This window comes from Meriones unguiculatus, chromosome 17, assembly GCF_030254825.1.
Source record: "Meriones unguiculatus strain TT.TT164.6M chromosome 17, Bangor_MerUng_6.1, whole genome shotgun sequence".
NCBI lineage: Eukaryota > Metazoa > Chordata > Mammalia > Rodentia > Muridae > Meriones > Meriones unguiculatus.
The window spans coordinates 62271674-62291034 of NC_083364.1; the positions used below are offsets into that span (position 1 = coordinate 62271674).

General features: G+C 36.4%; 1 protein-coding gene across 6 annotated transcripts in view; it reads right to left on the bottom strand.

Moving 5' to 3' along the window:
- Epha6 (EPH receptor A6) overlaps nucleotides 1-14974 on the bottom strand; it is a 955104-nt gene extending 940130 nt beyond the window's left edge. For 5 of the 6 annotated variants that reach the window (XM_060370600.1, XM_060370599.1, XM_060370601.1 and 2 more), the window contains exon 1: nucleotides 14058-14974. In XM_060370600.1, coding sequence (XP_060226583.1) covers nucleotides 14058-14442 — 385 coding nt within the window. In that variant the 5' untranslated portion in view covers nucleotides 14443-14974. The remainder of the gene's footprint in view (nucleotides 1-14057) is intronic. The other variant, XM_060370602.1, reaches the window with a different exon arrangement.
- Between the last annotated feature and the right edge of the window lie 4387 nt (nucleotides 14975-19361).

Here is a 19361-nt window from a genome sequence, read left to right on the forward strand (position 1 = left end):
ATGTTGAGATAACTTCCCATTATTCTTCACCATCTTTCTTTTCTCTCTTTCCTTCCTTTCTTTTCCTTCTTTTTCCATTCCTTCTTTTTTCCTTTTTTCTTTAAACTCTGTTTCTGTATTATTATTATTTATTACAATTTATTCACTTTGTATCCCGGCTGTAGCCTGCTCCCACATCTCTCCCAATCCAACCCCTCTCCCTCTCTTCCTCCCCTCTCTCTCTCCAAGTCCACTGGTAGGGGAGCTCCTCCTCTCCTACTATCTGAGCTTAGCCTATCAGGTCTCATCTGGACTGTCTAGATCCTCTTTCTCTGAGGCCTAATAAAATCACCTCCACAGGGGAAGGTGATCAAAAGTAGGCAACCTAATTCATGACAAAGACAGCTCCAGCTCCCCTTACTAGGGAACCCACATGGAGACTGAGCTGCCCATGGATTACATCTGAGTAAGGGATCTTAGGACCTCTCCATACATAACTCATCAATCTCTGCAGGACCCTCTGAGTCCTGATTGTTTGACTCTGTTGCTCTGGTAACTTCCAGTTCTTTCTATCTCCCCATTCTTCCATAAGATTCCCTGAACTCTGCACGAAGTTTGGCTGTGATTCTCAGCATCTGCTTTGATACCTTCATGGGTAGAATCTTTTAGAGGCCCTCTGTGGAAGGCTCCTGTCCTGTTCCCTGTCTTCTCCTATTTTCGATGTTTATTCCCTTTGCCCTTCTGAATGAGGATTAAACCTCTTCCCTTGGGTCCTCCTTGTTGTTTAGCTTCTTGAGGACGAAAGAGTTTAGTATATCTATCCTATATTATATGGCCATAATCCCCATATAAGTGAGTATATAGCATGTGTGTCTTTTTGCTTCTGGAATAACTCATTCAGGATAATCTTTTCTATTTCCCACCATTTGCCTACAAATTTCATGATTTCCTTGTTTTTAATTGCTCAGTAGTATCCCATTGTGTAAATGTACCACAATTTGTGTGTCCATTCCTCAGTTGAGGGGCATCTGGGTTGTTTCCAGATTGTGGCTATTACAAATAAAGTTGCTATGAACATAGCTGAGCAAATGTCCTTTTTACTCTGGTTTCTCTTCAATAGTATAAATCATTTGCCTCCCACTTACTCAGAAAGCACTTATCCACACTGGCATCTCCCTAGCACTAAGGAGACATTTTATTAATAAATTGTATACCGTGAAAAACCATTTGATGATTGCCAATTTTGCAGTCATATAAAGATAAGTAATCAACAGGCTATTGTACATGTAATTTGTTAAAATTTGAAATATGTATTTTGTGTTCTGCAGCCTGTCCAAGGATTAAATATGAAAGCTATGAAAAGTCAGATTAAAAAATTTAATGAAAAGCCAAATCATACCATACAGTAATAAGCTGTACACTCAGGCTAAGCCAGAGTACCATTCACCTGGTAATGGCTCTACTTTAAATGTACAGTAAGCTTTAATTCTTAAAAACTGGCAGGATAATTCAAAATTGCCTAGAAATTGGGGTCTTTACAATGAGGTTTCAGCCTCATAATTTTTTAATTATTATAGGTATTGAAGTTGTCATATTCTAATTAATGAGTCACTGACACATTTTATGCGTAACAAGAATATATCATTTATGACATTTATATTGTGTCACTTCTTTTGGCCTTTGCTGTATCTTTACTGCACTGACGCCATGTTCACCCCTGGGATTCTATGGCAGTGGGATTAGAATGAGGACATATTTTATTCAACAGTAACAAGCTCATGTCCAATATATTGTGATTCCCAACATAGTAAATGGCTCCTTAATTTCATTGCTTTTGTATATTAACTTATGAAGAGTGCTTTTAATTTTTCTGAAGAGTCCAGCTCTTCCGAACAGTTAAATACAGATACTTAAATTATAAATTGACATTTATACAAGTTTATTGGTTAAATCTTTAGATTAATTTGATTTTCATTGTCTGAGTGTTCTTCTTCATGTAGGTATGTGCACCGTGTGTATGCCTGTTGCCTGCAGAGTTCAGGAGAAGACGCTGGACACCCTGGAACTGAGACAGAAGTGATTTGTTTTAATATGTGAGTACTGGGAATCGAACTCTGGTCTTCTGCAAGAGCAATCAGAGCCCTTAACCACTGAGTCATCTCTCTAGCTAGGATTAGTGAAATACTAAGTTCTCTGAATTTAGGGACAGGAGTGAAAACTTTGCAGTTCCTGTACTCAGCACCATGAAGAAGCCTAGTGTCAATGATGTAACTTAAATTTGATACATGCTTATTTTTGAAACTAACAGATGTTTCACAAGATATAACCATGTTTCTCAAAATGTAGTAACTGTAGTATTTTCATCTAAGTAATAAAAATTAACACATTACATTTAAAGATTGCTTTGAATGTCAATAAATAATTATTTCAGAAACTCACAATATAAATATATAAAAAATTACTATATGTCTTGGTAGCAATTTTAAAGAAACAGTCTTGCTTAACTTTAATAAGCTTGTTAAAACTTTAACACACTAACACTTAAATTTTTAAATTTAAATTCACTGTTTAAGCTAATAGAGTTCGTGAAAATTCCAGAAAAAAAATGTATTCATAAATAGGTTTATGGTCATAAACTAGTGAATGTTTTAAGGTTCTTACACTTGTACTTTTTACTAAACAAACTAGGAAAGTGTTATTTTAATAACCTGAATGAACCACATTTTGTCTAATCTATAAAATGAAGTTATTATAAAGCAATATTGTAAGGCAATAATTTACTGTCCTCTCAGTGCCAGTAGTTCTAGTACACTCATTAAAATCACAATAAAATTGGAGCATTCTAAATTTTATTTGTATTTAAATCATATAGGTAATATGCTAAACAGAATAAGAAGCTACACGTTTGAAGTTTTTTAAATAAAATTAGGACCTCTTTGCAACTATTCCTTCATTAAGTGGAATATATAAAATAGTCAAAGTAATAGTGAAGTTCCTTTACAATTTGCTGGTATTTTAAAATGTTTAAAGATACCAGAGACTTTACGTCAAGAAGGAACAAGTAGACGAGTGCATAAAGTCACATTTTCATTTAGAAATGCTACAATTAGGTTTGATTTTGCGCAATCAGATCTAGCAATTTGCTCAGATTTAAATCCTCACACATAATGGTGACTAATTATTTTCACTTGTGTTTCACAAGGTAAATACCATTCAAGAACACTTTAATTTGAAAGAAATAAAGTATAAAAGGGATTTACCATAATGAATTTTAAGTAAAGTTATTTTTCATTAATAGGTACTTTTATATTTTCAAAATGAAGGGTCATAGATCATAGTATTTTTTTTTCAGAATATGTCATACCAAGGAAAATCCTTAACCAACAGTCTTATTTTCATAGTGCTGTGAGCCTGGCCAGGTCACTCATTACTATAACTCCGATTTTAAGAGGTTAACTTAGGAGAAATGCCAAGAGTCTAAGGTTATCCCGAGCTACAGAATAAGTTCAAGGTCCTCCTGTCCCACAAAGAGAGCTATCTCCAAACAAACAAAACAAACTAAAAACTAAAAATATGGTGTTGTGTTCAGCTTTCTTCTCGTCTCTATTTTTTTAAGACTTTGACGTGTTTACTGAGGTTTTTTTTTCAGCTTTATTATATCTAAAAGTCAATTTCAGTTATGCAAGACATCAATTCTTAGACAATTTTATATTTAAAGTCTATAATTATAAATCTAATTTAAGTAGTCATTGGCAATATTAAAGTATCACAGTAACGTTAAAAGAAAACTAAATGTCTCATCAAATACAACTCAACATGATTCAACCTGGAAGTATATGTTTCGTTTATTCTCAGTTAGTATTTGAAATGTTTCTAACATAACGCTTCTTAACCTCTAGATTACAATGGACCTTATTAACTGCACAAAATATAGTTACAATTATTATTGTCAGGTAGGTTCCTAAAAATTTGAATTGAAAGCATTCTTATTCTATATGTATGTCTAAGTACTGTAGCATAAAGTATATCTATGTGTGTCGATAAAACAAGTCAAGTTTGATCGTATGACTTAGTCACTCATGAGAACAACTAACTGAAATAGAGTTATTAAAAGATGATCTATTATATAAATTATGAATATTTATATAAAGTGCTTTTTATAATATCCATAAGAAAATACAAGAGCAAAACAACAGATTAAGTAATTTTATATCCCTAACATTGATTTTCCAAGTTTATATTAGCTCATATTTCCAAGATCATAAAATATGACATTAACACCTGAAATATTTTAATGAAATAGGAGGAAGAGCAATTATTTGCAATTACCTTCACCAAGTGCAGGTCAGCATATAGACCAGCTGCTGAAGATCTCAGTAATAAATTCAGAAAGTAGCTGAATATATTTTCCAGGATATGGTTTGAAAGCATGCATTTTCATCCTATTTTTTCTCTAACACTACAAACAAAACATATATAACAACAACAAACCAAAAAGCCAAACATATGTGTGCTGCTCTGTGAAAGTAGAGATTTATATTTTCAAGATGAATTACAGTTTCGATTAAAATTTCCTTTTATATACATACACCAGAGTAAGTCAGGTTGATATCTATTAAACAAAAGCTTCAGTTTCTTCAGTATAGGCTTTAATGTCAGTCTATAGAAATCTATAAACTGGAGGAAGTGTTCCTCTTTCTCCATACCCTTAATAGCATGTGCTATCCCTTGACATTTTTGATCTTGGCCATTCTGATCTGTGTGATATGGACTCTCAGAGTAATTTTTATTTACATTTCTCTGATGACTAAGGAAGTTGAATATTTTCTTTTCCACCATTCTAGATTCTCCTGTTTAGAACTCTCTGTTTAGTTCTGTACCCCATTTTTTAATTGAATTATTTTGTTTATTGGTATTTGATCTCTCAAGTTCATTATATACTTTGGATATTAGCCCTTTGTTGGATGTAGGATTGGTGAAGACATTTTTCTTTGTACAACCAGTTTGGAAATCAATCTGGCACTTTCTCAGAAAACTGGAAATAGTGCCACCTTGAGACCTAGCTATACTTCCCCTGGGCACATACACAAAAGATGCTCCACCATAAAGCAAGGACACTTGTTCAACTATGTTCATAGCATCTTTATTCGTAATAGCTAGAATCTGGAAACAACCTAGTTGTCCCTCAACCTAAGAATGGATAGAGAAACTGTAGCCCATTTACACAATAGAATAGTAGTCAGTTATTAAAAACAAAAAAAAAATCATGAAATTTTTAGCCAAATGGATGGAACTAGAAAAGATCATCCTGAGTATGGTAACCCAGACCCAGAAAAACACATAGTATGTACTCACTTTTAAGTGGATTTTAGCTATGTCATATAGGATAAGCATACTATGAGGTACAGACACAAAGAAGGTAAGTAACATAGAGGATCCAAGGGAGGATGCATGAATCTCACTTGGAAGAGGAGATAGATTGTGGCAGAAGAGAGAGAACAAGGTAGGAAGGGGGATGCAGAGAGATAAAAGGGTGGAGAGGAGACCTGTGAAGAGAATCGGTGAGAGGACAGAGGGCCTGTAGAGAAAAGGGAAAATGAGGGTAGTGGTATCTCTATGACAAGCTAGAGATCAGGGTAGGCTCCTGGGAGGATATGACAGGAACTCAAGCAGAGACTCCTAGTACCAGAGGTCACAGAGATTGAAGAGGACGCCCACTAACTAGACTTGTCTCCTAATAGAGGGTGAGAAACACTAACCCACTCACAAAAACTTAGACCCTAAATTTACCCTGCCTACAAGATGTGCAGGTATAAAAACAGAGCAGATAGAGCAGAGATTAAGGGAATGTCCAACCAATGCCTGACCTACACAAAGACTCACCCTATCAGAGAGTGCCAAACCCTGACACTGTGAACAATGATGCTCCGCTAAATTTGCAGACAGTAGCCTGACGGAGTTGTCCTTTGAGAGGCTCTACCCAGGAGTGCCTCAAAACAGGTACTGAGATTCACAGTCAAACACTGGGTGATGCTTAGGGGATCTTGTGGAAAAGTTAGCGGAAAGAGAAAAGGACCTGGATGACAGATGCTCCACAAAAAGATCAACAGAGCCAACTGATCAGGACCCAGAGGTCGTTGCTGAGACTGAAGCATTAACCGAGGACCTAGCCCTGCTACAAAGATGCATTAACTGGACCTAGCCCCCCTACAAAGATGCAGCTGATGGGCAGCTTAGGCCTCATGTGGGTCCTCTAGTAATCAAGTGGGAACTGACAGGGACTCACTTGCCAGTGTTTTGATTACTTTTCCCTGGGGGACTGCTTGCCAGGTCACAGGGGAAGAGGACATTTTCAGTCCTGATGCAACTTGATGAGCTGGGGTGGATGGGAAAGGGAGCTCCCCTTTTCTAAGGAAAAGGGAAGAGCGAAGGATGGAGAGAGAGGGTGTGACTGGGAGAGGAGGGATGGGCCTACAACAAAAGGGTAACATGAGCAAAAAAAAGAAAATGAAAAGAAAGTTATAAAGTTGTGATATATTTATCTTTTATTTGCACAAACACTAAGTTTTAAAAATAATTTTGTGTTCTTTATATTATTAAATAAAAGATCTAAAGATCTATAAAATCAAGAATAGAATATTTTAAGAAGCAAATTAGAAATGCAGCTTACAAACTGCATATAGCATCTGATTATTCCCTTTTATCACAGAATCTCTTTTACTATGATAGATGTTATACAAACACCATCCAGTTTTTAAAAATTAAATAAGAACTGCCTACAGAAATATCACACCTTTTGTAATAGGATTTCCATAAACTTCCTGTGTTTGATGGTCATCATTAGTATCAGCAGCTCATAAGCTCCCTGATATTTTATATATTGAGTTTGTTGCATGATTAAGTCACTTAACTTTGACATAAACTACACTACGCAGTTTTCAAAAAAATGGTACAGACTTTATTTTTCATGCGGTCTGAACATCAACCACTGTGCATACACCATATAATATATGGCTCATACTACAAATGTTACTTTAAACTACTTTCCAGATTATTGATTCAAATATTAAGAAGAGTAAAATTTTCTGCCAGATTTGGAGACATGCTGAAGGTTCTACACTGGTTCAGACATCCTGTTATGGAAGTCCTGGATCCTTTGTATATAACGAGTACACTGCTTAGCATATAGCAAGCCTTTAAGAAATTCAGTAAAAAAAAAAGAATACATGTGGTCATGTTTTGACTATAGATATTTGAAAAGTAAAATAGTTTATTTCATAAGAAGCCATGTTTTTATTGTACAGATTATAAAGATCTACTACATGTGAATGTATTTAAAATATTCACAGATGTTTACGTGAAGAATGTTCATACTATGAGTTATAAAATAGACACCAAATACATGGAAGTGTTGCTTAAGTTAGAAATTTTTATGACACTCTGTATTATTTTTTATTTTTAATCAAGTTTTATGGACCATTTTACTATCATGTGTTTTTCACAATTTTTTTCAATGACCTTTAGGAAGGCAACTCACATTAGAAGGTTTTGATAGCACAGGGATGTTTTAAATTATGTAAAAATTTATGAAGGGTCTTCCATCCTCTTTGCTCCTACACATCACATAATTTTAAATTCCATTTTCCAGATCTTAAAAGTTTTCACAACACGTGCTCGTGCTCCTATTCTTCTATATTCAATGCACAGAGGAGACTCATGGAAAATTTCTGAAAACAACTAGTCTCTTTTTTGTCTGTGGTACTGGTTAGAATTTTTATTTAAATAAACAGTATCATCACAACATATGGATATAACTTGATGTACTTAACAATTCAATTGTTGCCTTTCTTTCTCTGACAGTTAGGCTTGTGATAGTATGTTGTCCTGTGCAGACAACCATAACTATTTGAGACATCATTTTCTCTGGAAAAAAATAACTAGAGACACAAATCTGTGATGAAAGAAGAGAATTAGCACATTGCAATTGATGATGCAGAAACAATCAGCATCATGTAAAGTGTTTTCAAACAGCAAAATGGTACTAAGATTCGACAGCACTTTCAAACGAGTGGTACAGACTTATATTAAGGCCCCATTATAAGTCCATTAACACACATATTTATATCATTATGTTTTTTATAATTATTCTTTTAGGGAGTGGGTTATTTCTTTTTTGAAATTTTATTTTAATCTTCTAGGTATGGGGAAATGAAATAGTAATTGGTGTCTAAACAGTAATATTTACAAAATGAAGTTTGAATGTAGCTCATGGGTAATAAATATGCTTGGCTAGCATACACAAGGTCCTGGGTTCAATCCCTAGTACTTAGAAAAAAAATTAAATTAAGGGGAAAATTTGAAAAAAAATTATTTCTTTTACACTTCCATATCACTGTTTGTCATTGAAGGAAGACAGGATAAAAACCCAAACAGAGCAGGAACCTGTAGGTAGGAGCTGATGCAGAGGCCATGGAGGGTTGCTGCACTCATTCTCATAGATTATTCTTTTACATTAGTCAGTTTGAACTAAAAAAGGTGGGAAATGAGAGCTATGTATTTTTGTGATGTATTTTCGATTTTCTCAATTTCTTTTAACCCATCAGTTATGAATAACCACAAAGCAAGGCCATTTAATGGGGGATAATACAATATGTCATTCAGATTCTCAAAAAGAAATACAATGAGGATACTAAATATGTATTTATTTCTGTGTAGGGACAATGTTTTTCCATTAATTAACTCTTCAAACCTGTTTGGTTTCTGTCTCCATTACTACTGCTTCTAAGCCAGGCTGTCACAGCCATTTCCCTGAAAAGCCAGACTCCTGCTTGGGCTCTTGCAAGCCTCTAGCCATCTCACTGCCCTTGATATAGACCCTACTTCCTTTACCATCCATTGTACCGAAGATAATATCAGAGCCCGACATCTTAGCATGTCTCATTTTTTTTTTCAACCATTAAGTCTGTTTACTGTCTTTCAAACTACACTTTTGTAATTCCTTTCTTTGCTCAGTAAACTCCAGTCACACCGGACTCGGTATTCAGCATGTGGTCCACAAGCGGACCACACTTCTTTACAAATCATTTTCTCCTAGTGTTTATGTACTCCTTCTTGCTCTGAAAAAGCTATTTGAGTCTCTTCCCTGGGAATGAGGCTTAAGTGTCACCTCAACACAGGTCATATTCTGTGGTTTCATATACTACAATTGTCCTGACCCTTTATTCTCTTGCTTCTGATGTTTTATCCATTTTTTTCTCCTTATTTTTTTTTTATTATTTTTCCAGATTGTATGGGGAGGAAGAGAATTTGCCCGTCCACCTCCACTTTTTCCTTATCATCTAAATTTAATTTTTTAGGTTTCATTTTATTTATTTATTTATTTGCTTTATATATAGTAATGTACTTTTTTATTAGTAGTGTGAAATTTTTATTTAATTTATTTTTTATTACATGTATGATTTCAAATAAGTGCATGTGTGCATGTGAAGGTGGCCAAGGTTGCCAAAAGCATAATCACCATGTAAATGAAGTTGCAATTTACTGCCATCCTTAAGCAGGCAACTCTCCAACTATCTCTTCAGCCACTAAATTTTACATCCTAAAAACATACTCCATATAAACTAGTGATAATAACGAAACATTTTTTATTTTTAAATGAGTTATATGTAAGTGCTAAATTTATTCAATTTTTGTAGACATGTTATCAATTTGATACTATTATTTAGTTACATGAATAGCTAAATATTGGCATTTTTTTCATTACTTAACTACGAATATTGATATCTACAATGTTTAGACTGCAAATTTTAATCCAAACAAAGGAGAATTCTACGAATGTTGAGATGTTGTTGAGTTTTAAGTGAAATCTTTTCTTTTGCTAGTTGTAACAAATGAAACATGTACTAGAAATACTTGTGTGGGAGGAGAGGGAGGTAGAAGAGAGAACAAGTTTGTAGACAAATACAAAAGATTGTACCATCAAGAATAGTTTTGTAGACAAGTACAAGAAGTAATGACATTTCTGGGACTCAAAAATCATAAACATTATCTTCTTCAGCATCCTTAAAATAATACTTCCTCCATTAGAAAATCACTACAAAATTATTTATAAACACACTATATTAGGTTTTAATACGTTTTATTAAGTTACTTCCAGTTTAAAGGACATAACTTTAATGAACATGTTATTATGTTTTGTGCAATAAGAAGTTTCAGATATAGTTTATTTTTAACCCAGAGCAAATAATATATAGTATCAGATGACTACTTTGTAATTAGTAAAAAATAAATAGTATTCTACTTTTATATTGGATGTTATTCCTAATGACTCTACAATTTGAACATTCTATCTATAATAAAATCAAATTCTAGGTTGTATATATAGTTATATCTACTAAGAAAGCATGTGATTGTAATTTCAAGAATTTTTACACCTATTGATAATTTGTCTGTGAAAAATTATTTCTATCTACTGTGAAGGTTCCTTCATGAATAAGTCTAGAAATTATCTAATTGCCCTAATTAAACAAAATTTTATATTAACTAATTTCTTGTATTTCTTCCATCTTAACAATTTATGAATGTTACCTATGGAAGGGCAACTAATTTTAGAATATTGATTTTATATAGATATTTTCTGCTTTAACAGGCTTACTTATATTTACACACAACTTTGGATTTCTTGCCAGTACTTCACCCAAATCAATAAATTAACAAAATCACTAGAACCATGGCTACCTTATTTGTGTGTTTGTCCAGTATTGTCTGGAAACAACTCATATCACACAATAGTGGTAATAAGATAAATTCACTCCTTCATCTAGCCAAACAAGTTGACATAATAAGTTACTTTGTATGCAATCAGTTATTTTTACAAACATGAGTATCCTGAGGGATGCATTGACTTACTGGGAGTACATGGTACTGTGTTAAAGGAGAGTAATCTTTGAATCAAGAGATCCCTAATGGCCAGTAACCCCTGTAATTGATATCCTTGGTTAACTTACACATGAAAAGAGATTTGATTTTTATTTTACTTGTAAGAACATGCAAGGTTGTATAATTTCAGAGATTAAAATGTATATTTAAATAAAATTTACCAGTACCTCAATAAAACTTGATTTTTAAATACAAGAGACACTCTAATACAAAACATGCTTCTGCTTAATCAGATTAAGTGATATGGGAAAGACCATTACTTTAATATTGATTCTAAGAACATTGGGTAATAGAAAGAAAGACTCAATCTGATTTATTTTGTCTTTACAAAGCAGAGCTTTACAGCCAGTTCAAAGGCAAGAAGCCATCTCTACAGTAAGGTTCCTCTTAGGTTGATCTTAAGAGGGAGGTATTTCACTTCTTGACAGCAGCTTTGTTTGGCCCTGCCTTAGTATGAAAGAGTGTGGATGGGGTAGAGGGTCAGAGGGTGAGTCCAATCTATTCAGCCATGAAGGATTTTATAGATAATCATTTGGTAAAAATAGACACACAGCAATGACATTTCATTTTGTGAATGTCCTTAATCAAGACGGAAGGTTATAGAAAAGTGAAAATCCGTTCTTTATAAAATGACAGGCTTCAAAAATAAAATATTAATAAAACTGTAATCAATATTAAAAGTCCTAAAAACTAAGTATTAATCACATCCCTGACATCTATTTATATATATTACAATTAAATGCAAAGTTTATGTGAATAATTCTGTGCTGTTCATATACTTTTGTAACTTCTAAACTTTAGATAGATAAGCACTAATGTTCAGTTTGCTGACTCATTATGAAATTACAAGCAAGAAACTTTCTCTAGAATACTCAAAAGAATAATATATAGAAGAGTGATAATTCTTTATTATTCATTTGTATGATTATTTTACTATTTGAATATTCTCTAAATTTGCCAGACAAAAATCTTTAATCATCACAATATTACAAATAACCATTTATTACTGATGAAAAATGTAATCATATTTTATAACTTTGTATTGGAGAACAAACCCAATTTTATCCAACTTTATCTCTGGTACTTGTAAATTTATAATTGTACTTTTAATATATTAATACAAATTCAAGTTAAAAGTTTTATTTGGTGATTTTTAATGAATGATCATTTTTAATTGATGGGTTATCTGGAAAATACTCCCAACCACTAATTTAAGCTAATTGAAACAAACAATAGGTTAGATGGTTTCTATTTACTTTAAGTTAAAAAATAATTTAAAAAATGAGAGATTAATTAAGAGAAATAAGAAAATAAAAATTACTCTAAAAGGTTCAGAAACACCACCACAAGGAGCTTGTATTTGATGTAAATATCTGTAAGGTAAAATATAATGTGAAGTGTTTATGGAGAATGGCGTTATAGTTTTGGGTATGTTCATATGGTTTTATTTGTCTGAATAAACGCAGGCCTAGGCTTGGTGCTGACTTATATAGGTATTACCGATTTTAGCTATTCAGGAAAATTCAGACTGGAATCTCTTTAAACTTTGTAGTAAACTTTAATCTTAAATTTCACACACTTAATTTCCATAAACAATAGTATCAGTTTTAAATGCATATCTGATTTTCTCAATCCAAATGAAAAAAAAAAAAGAAAAAAAAAAAAACAAATGCTTTCCTTCCAAATAAAAGGGCAGGTAAGTAATTCCATGTTATTTTCAACAGTCATTGTATTTTCACATAAGTAAACTAAACTACTGGGTACTTAAAACCAGTAATCCAAAGGAGGGATGCAGTCTGAAGATATACCACTGTGGAAGAGTATGGACATATAGCTGTCACTTATGGGACTTGTCAAAGTCATAGGGATAAAATGTACTTTCCAAATAATAAATATGTGCGATTGCATTCTATCAGACACAAATAATAAGCAAAGCATATCAATAGTGTCGTTTACAAACAGGAACATCTGAAGATTGTTTCTGGATGAGTATTTCCTTTCTAGATAAAATAATAGAGCCGTGCACAGCTATGAAGTAAGGCTTCGTTGTTTAGCTTGCCTTCTCTCTCAACCTCCTACCTGGCAAGCACAAAGCACTCACTCTCATCTGACCTCTATTTGTACTTTCAGAAAATGTTCTCCAGACCATTACACATACAACTTACATGTGAAATGGAAAAACATCGTTGATCAAAATTGTATTAGATTTGAAGTCTCTGCTAGCAAGTGACATACGGATGGTCCTCACTGCATCAGTGAGAGCATCCAGGCAGGCACCTGCTGCAAAACTTTGATGGCTGTTTGATACTTAGTGTAAAATCAATTTAGAACACGCAGGTGACATTTTTCTATATCTTTAAACATTCAGAGCAGGAATCCAAAGAGATACATTTCATGGAAGATTGAGTAGAAGGAAAGAAAATACTCAGATATTTTACATGCTTCTCGTTATTTTTCCTGCGCAGTATTCGCCTTTACTTTTCCACTACCCACGGATAAAGTCCTCCAAAAACCCGACAGCAGCTAGACTTTATGAATAGGATTTTTGTAACTTGGAATTTCAGATTTAACACTCATCTGCCCAGTTCTTTCAATAAACAGAAACACCAATACAGACATGCGAGCATCTGTTCTAAGAATAATTTGAAGAAATAAATGGTAGAGTTCAGAAACTAGCATTGGTTAAGGCCAACCCACAGTTAACTGGAAGAAAACAGGCTGATCATTGGTTACAGGTGTCTAGGGTACAGCGGCAGTCATGACCTTTCTTTTATCTGCTATGGAGGAGAATCTACACTTTGCTGTTCTGTGAAAGATCTCCAAGTAGCAGTTAGGTCTGTGCCACGAAGCTTGACCTCCAGTGGAGACTGCGCAAGGGGGGAGCAATCAGGCAACTGTCAGGAAGGAACCCACGTGCTAAGGATGCTCATGCATCAGAAAGAATTCTAGAGACATAAGGGATCAGAGCTCCAGGGTCCTCTGGTCCCAGGTGGTGTAATCTGGGCTTTCTGTTTAGAAAACATCCTAGACCTCACAGTGTGGCAAGTCCAGGGAAGCTGACCCAGGGACAAAGTTACCTGCAGTAGTGGACAAGTCTACTCAAGACATCCTCCCTTCTTCAGCCTTTCTGTCTGTCTTACCTTGGTTGGAGACGTGACTGCAATCGCCGGTCCATGCTGTCAGCAGGGGCAAGAAGAAACCAAATTGCAAAAGAAATTCCCGGACTTCGCAGCCCCCCATGGCTCTTGCTGGCTCTCTTTGCCTCCCCCTTAAAATGAAGTGGCAGCAACGCAGCCAGGTGTTTCTGGTAGGGTGGAGGTCCTGGTCCAAGCTCTCTTCCTCTTCCTCCTCTTCTTCCTCCTCCACCCGGCCCGCAGGGGAAGTCCCGGGGCGCCCCCCGCGCGAGGCCCCGTGAGCAGGGCACGAGGGTCCAGGCTGCCCAGGTGCAGGAGCAGCTGCTTCGGAGGACGATGCTGCCTGCGCCGCCGGGGAGCTCCTGGCGGCTGGAGGCGAGGGGAATTGCATCCACCACCGTGTCCCGCTCGAGCGAGGACTATTCACTTGGGCCCAGGAGAGCGCGCGCGCAAGAGCGAGCTCTGGCTGTAGTTTGGGGGAGGGGATGGAGAACGGGGGAGGGCGCCTCCAGGAGGGTTCTGGGGGTGGGTAGGGACGTCCAGGCGGGTAGTGAAGGTGCAGTTCTGGGGACCCAAGCGCCTCTCTGGACCCAAGTGGGCACTTGCAGAGCCCAGAGCAGAGGAGGCACAGCAGACAGCAAGGGTAGCCTGGGCAAACAGAACTTTACTGTGGTTGATGTCTGGGGAATCCGGCGAAGGAGGCTTGTTGGGATCTCAAGTGGTGCCAGGAGCGGGCAGACAGAGCGCTCGCTCAGCCTCTTGACTGAGTGGCCTGAGCTGAGTGTCGTGTCTTGACCACCACCGACTCGGAGGCATCTGAGCCGTCCCCCAGTAAATTGTAGCATTGGGTATCACTGAGGATACCTTAGTCCCCCAAGCACTTGCGTCCCTCCTCCCCCATTTAGCCATAGACTGTCAGCTCTGGACACTGTCCTTCCCTTTGCCACATCTCTGCTACCGGAAAGGGTGAGGGTTGCAGGTCAGCGCTCCCGGCCCCAGGGCACGGCTTGGCGAAGGTAGTGGTCAACCTTGATGAGTCTGAGTGCCACCCTCTCAAACTTGGCCACCGGAGCGAACCAGCTAGCTTTGCGGCCACCCCTTCTGTTCCGACTCCTTGGAAAGCGTAGGGAGAGAAGAAGCAGTAGAGAGGAGACACTGCAAGCTGGAAGTCGACTGGTGCCGGGCGCCTTGGCTCCCCTAGATCTTCGCGTCGGCATAGGGTGGCGACTTCGCCATGGAGGTCATCAGCATCATCCCAACAGCTTTGGTGCCCGGCTTCCCAGGGCCTCTATAGCCGGCTGTTCGGCGTCGGCGTCGGGGTACGCGCTCACAGCAGTCCAAGGACTGAGCGCTGCTGGCCAAGTCCAGGGCAGCGAGCGGTGGCCGGTGCGCTCTCCTCGCGCGAGATGCCCCCTTCTCAGCACCCTCTGCCTCCCAGGTCGGGAAACTCCTAAGCCAGCACTGGCCACTTACTTGGTGGGACCCCGCCCTGGGCCGAGGCACGGGACTAGCTGATGGGAAGGGGTGTTGCCACCTGCAGTCTCCAAGCTGTCGCCCTGCTGCCTGCCGAGACCCGTGCACGGAGGGCAGGGCCCTTGAGCACTGCTGAGTTCGGTGGAGCTCTGTGATCTCCCGTCTGGCAGCAGCTGTGGCTCCGGTGTAGCCAATTCGGCGCTAGAGGGGGTTAGTAGACAACAAAAATTCCTCCACTGCTCGCAGGTGGAAACCTCTGAAAAAGCAAAAGGAAGCTTTCGGGCTAAACTTACAGCGTCCAGTCCCATTGCGGAGACCTTAGCACTGGCGTTGGGTTTTCTGCAGAACCACTCCTTAATGTCATTACTGTATTCTTTACTGAAGATTATCAGGCTTGACGAGGTTTAAAAAAAAAAATCCATCTCCGAAGGCACCCGTAAGGGTGTATTTGAAGGTTTTTTGATGACACTGGAGAAAAGTGAAGGGAATTTCTAACGTATAGACAGGATATTTTCCAAGTGGGCGGAGGGTTCGGGTAGGGAAAGCTTGTTTCGGGAGCATTAGCAACAGTAGGTCTAGGACCAAAGGGTCAATGTTTTACCAGGGATCCTGGAACTGAGAGCAGAGTGTCCACGCGTTTAGATGCTGCCTAGCCTGGTTTGTGGCTCGCATCCTAGTTAAAGGATTTCAGTCCAAGCCTTACAGTCAATCAGAGGGAAAGAGAGAGGAGCAAGGGATGCCCAGAATCTGTAAATGTGAAAATGTAGCATGCAGTGGGATCCACAGTGTGATGACAGTTTCTGATTGGTGGCCACTTTCACACTCACTATGAATTTACACACGGCTTTGTTTCAAAGACATCCACGCCAATGTGCATGCAAATCACATCTACAAAGATGGAGTTCGGTTATTAGTGTTTACGGTAGTGAAATCTGATTTTGCTAATCATTTTTACCCGTGTTACTGATATTGGTCAATGACCTAGGAACTTTTAAATTCACTTAAATTTATTAACTCAGGTGTAAAACAGAAGTCTACAGGAGTACAACACAAGACATTCTATCTAAGTAATGTTTTTGGAGTGCTTCATGATTGTGCTGGTAATTCGATTATAAATAATAATTCTTTTTTTTACATATTCTCAGTGGAAATAATCAACATAATTTCAGCATTACATTTATAAAGGTACATTTAAACTCGAAGTTTTTATGTTTTATTTGAATCTTAAATTTAAAACAATTTAATATTAACAATTAAACAGTAAAAAGCTGTCCTTAGAGTCATATTAGAAGGGAATGATTCTTATGTAGAGAAAAATGAAGGAAAAAGAAAAACAAGACACAAACTGTGGGTCGTTTCCGAAGGAGCGTGATCAATTTCATAGCATAATGCAATGCCCGAAACATAAACCTCAAAGAAACTCTAACCCTTGATTAAACTGGCCTTTCCTACCATACCAACTGTTTATCTCCTTTTCATTATTTGTTTAAGCCATGGTAGAGCCTCACATAATATGTACATCACCTATTCAAATGGTGACTCTTTCACTGATTTTGACTTTTTAAGAAAAATAAAAGGTGACAAAAATTTTCTCTGTAGTAAAGCACCTGTCAAAGGTTTAAATATACTTTGATACAGTTTCTTGCATTTTTTAGAACATGAGGACATGTTAGTTTTTATCATGAGCGTTGATCACAGACTGTCTCAAGTACGTTATTCTGGTAGAGGAGCAAATGAATCCACGAGTTGGAGTATGACTATTAATTCCTAAACTTTATAGTAATGTTAATTAACAAAATAATTTAGCCATATATAGTTTTCCACAAAGTATACATAAATATATACAGTCTAAAGTTTTTTTGTATGCTTACTTTTCTTTTCTTGAGAAAGAGTTAAGAATAAACTATTTTGTATGAATAAGAACAATTTGCTGTATAAAACAGCTTTGGAATGCCTAGCTCTAAAGTAGATAGGATGTCTCCATCAAATCTTTAGAAGACAAGGCAGGATATAAGAGGCAGGGGGATGGAGAACTGCAAGATAATAAGGCCTTCTCAATCAAGACCAGCAAAGCTCATGTGAACTCATAGAAACCAGGGAAGCATGCAGAGGGCCTCTGTGTATATATTATGGCTTTCAGTTTAGTAGTTTGATGAGATTCCTGAGCAAACAGTGGGTCTCTGATTCATGTGACTTCTCTTAGGCTCTTTTCCTTCTCTTGGTTTGCTTTATGCCATTTTGATGTAATGATTTTTGTTTTATTTTATATTTTAGTTTAGTATTAGCCCTTAGAAGTCTGTTTGTTTTCTAAAGAGAAAGAAAGAAGTTGGGTCCAAATGGAAGGGAAAGGGTAGAGGAACAGGTAGTGGTAGAGGAAAGGGAAACCATAAGCAAGCTATGTTATGTGAGAAAAAAAATCTATTTTTGAATAAAAGGAGAAGAAATAATAGCTAGAAAAATATGGTCATGAGTATCATATGTGAGATAGATGCAATAGCACAAAGCAAGGTATGCTTCTGTTTTGATTTTTTTTAGCAGTGCTTTATATTTGCTAACATACGACAGTTTCAAAATTATAAGCCACTCAAAGAACCAAATGCAATATTCATGTAGATTTATCTGCACTTGTCTATTTGAATCATACCCATATTCATAAAAGCGTTCATGTCCCATTTTTCAGAACTATATTGTTCAGAATTCTTTTGTGTTCTTTCAGAACATTGTTCTTCAAGATATATGTGATCTGGTTCCAGGTAAGAAATTATTAAATTTTTATTAAGTGAAAGATATATGACACAGAATTCCAGCCCAACTCTTCACTTACAACAGAACAGTCTTCGCAATGCTATTTACTCTGTAAAATGATGAAAAGAGTGGAGATTTAACCTGCAATTAATTCCTTTGAGGAAAAAACAAGAAGAATTATATTGTTTAATACTCAGCATGTTTCAAGGCTGGAAAAAGTTTCAAGCATAATATTCTGGTAGAAAAGTAAATTAATCCATTACAATAGCAATTTGTTTTCTCTGAGGTCAAAAAAGAAGAAATATAAATAAAGAGTTCTGATCCTCAAAGATGTCATGAAACATCAGGTCTTAAAGGATTAAGTTTGAACTGTAGATATACACAATTGTGTGAGACTTTTTACTGGTACCAGAGCCAGTGACCTGCTGTGGACAATAATAATATTTTAATGCCACCAACTTTAATATATGAATTAAGGAAAAGATTGACTTGTATATATTTTATCATGCTAAAAGCATAAGAAAAACTCAACAGCTAAAGTTTTTTTAAAAAATACTACAAATTCCAATAAAGCTTTTTGAGGTTCTTTGCTTAAAAATTATGTATATATTCTCAGTGAGCAAATAACTTGACAAATTTTTATACTGTATAAAAACATTACATTAAAGATTAAGCCCAAATATATTTCTTTATGTATTTTGATGCATGATATCAAATAAACCAGAATTAAATAAACATAAGAGTCTTTGATAATAAATCTGTCCTAATAAATATCAACTTAATAGTTATTAGTTTCTTGCTTTATTAATGTGGAGAATATAATATTTAAAACTGGAAGGAAATCAAAGCCCAATTGCAAACATTATGAACTTCATTGTGTAATACTATGGAATTTGACCCTGAAGTAAAAACTGATCTCATTGTGAGCTATTGTTCTTGCGGTGATCAAAGACCAGTCTTATGATAATTCCAGATAGACACATCGTATCTATAAAATAAAATAAACAGATAATTATTTAGAAAAATTTTTGTGGAGATGCTTTTGAAAATTTGCAATGTCCTCAGGAAAATGACATGTGAGTGCTGATTTAG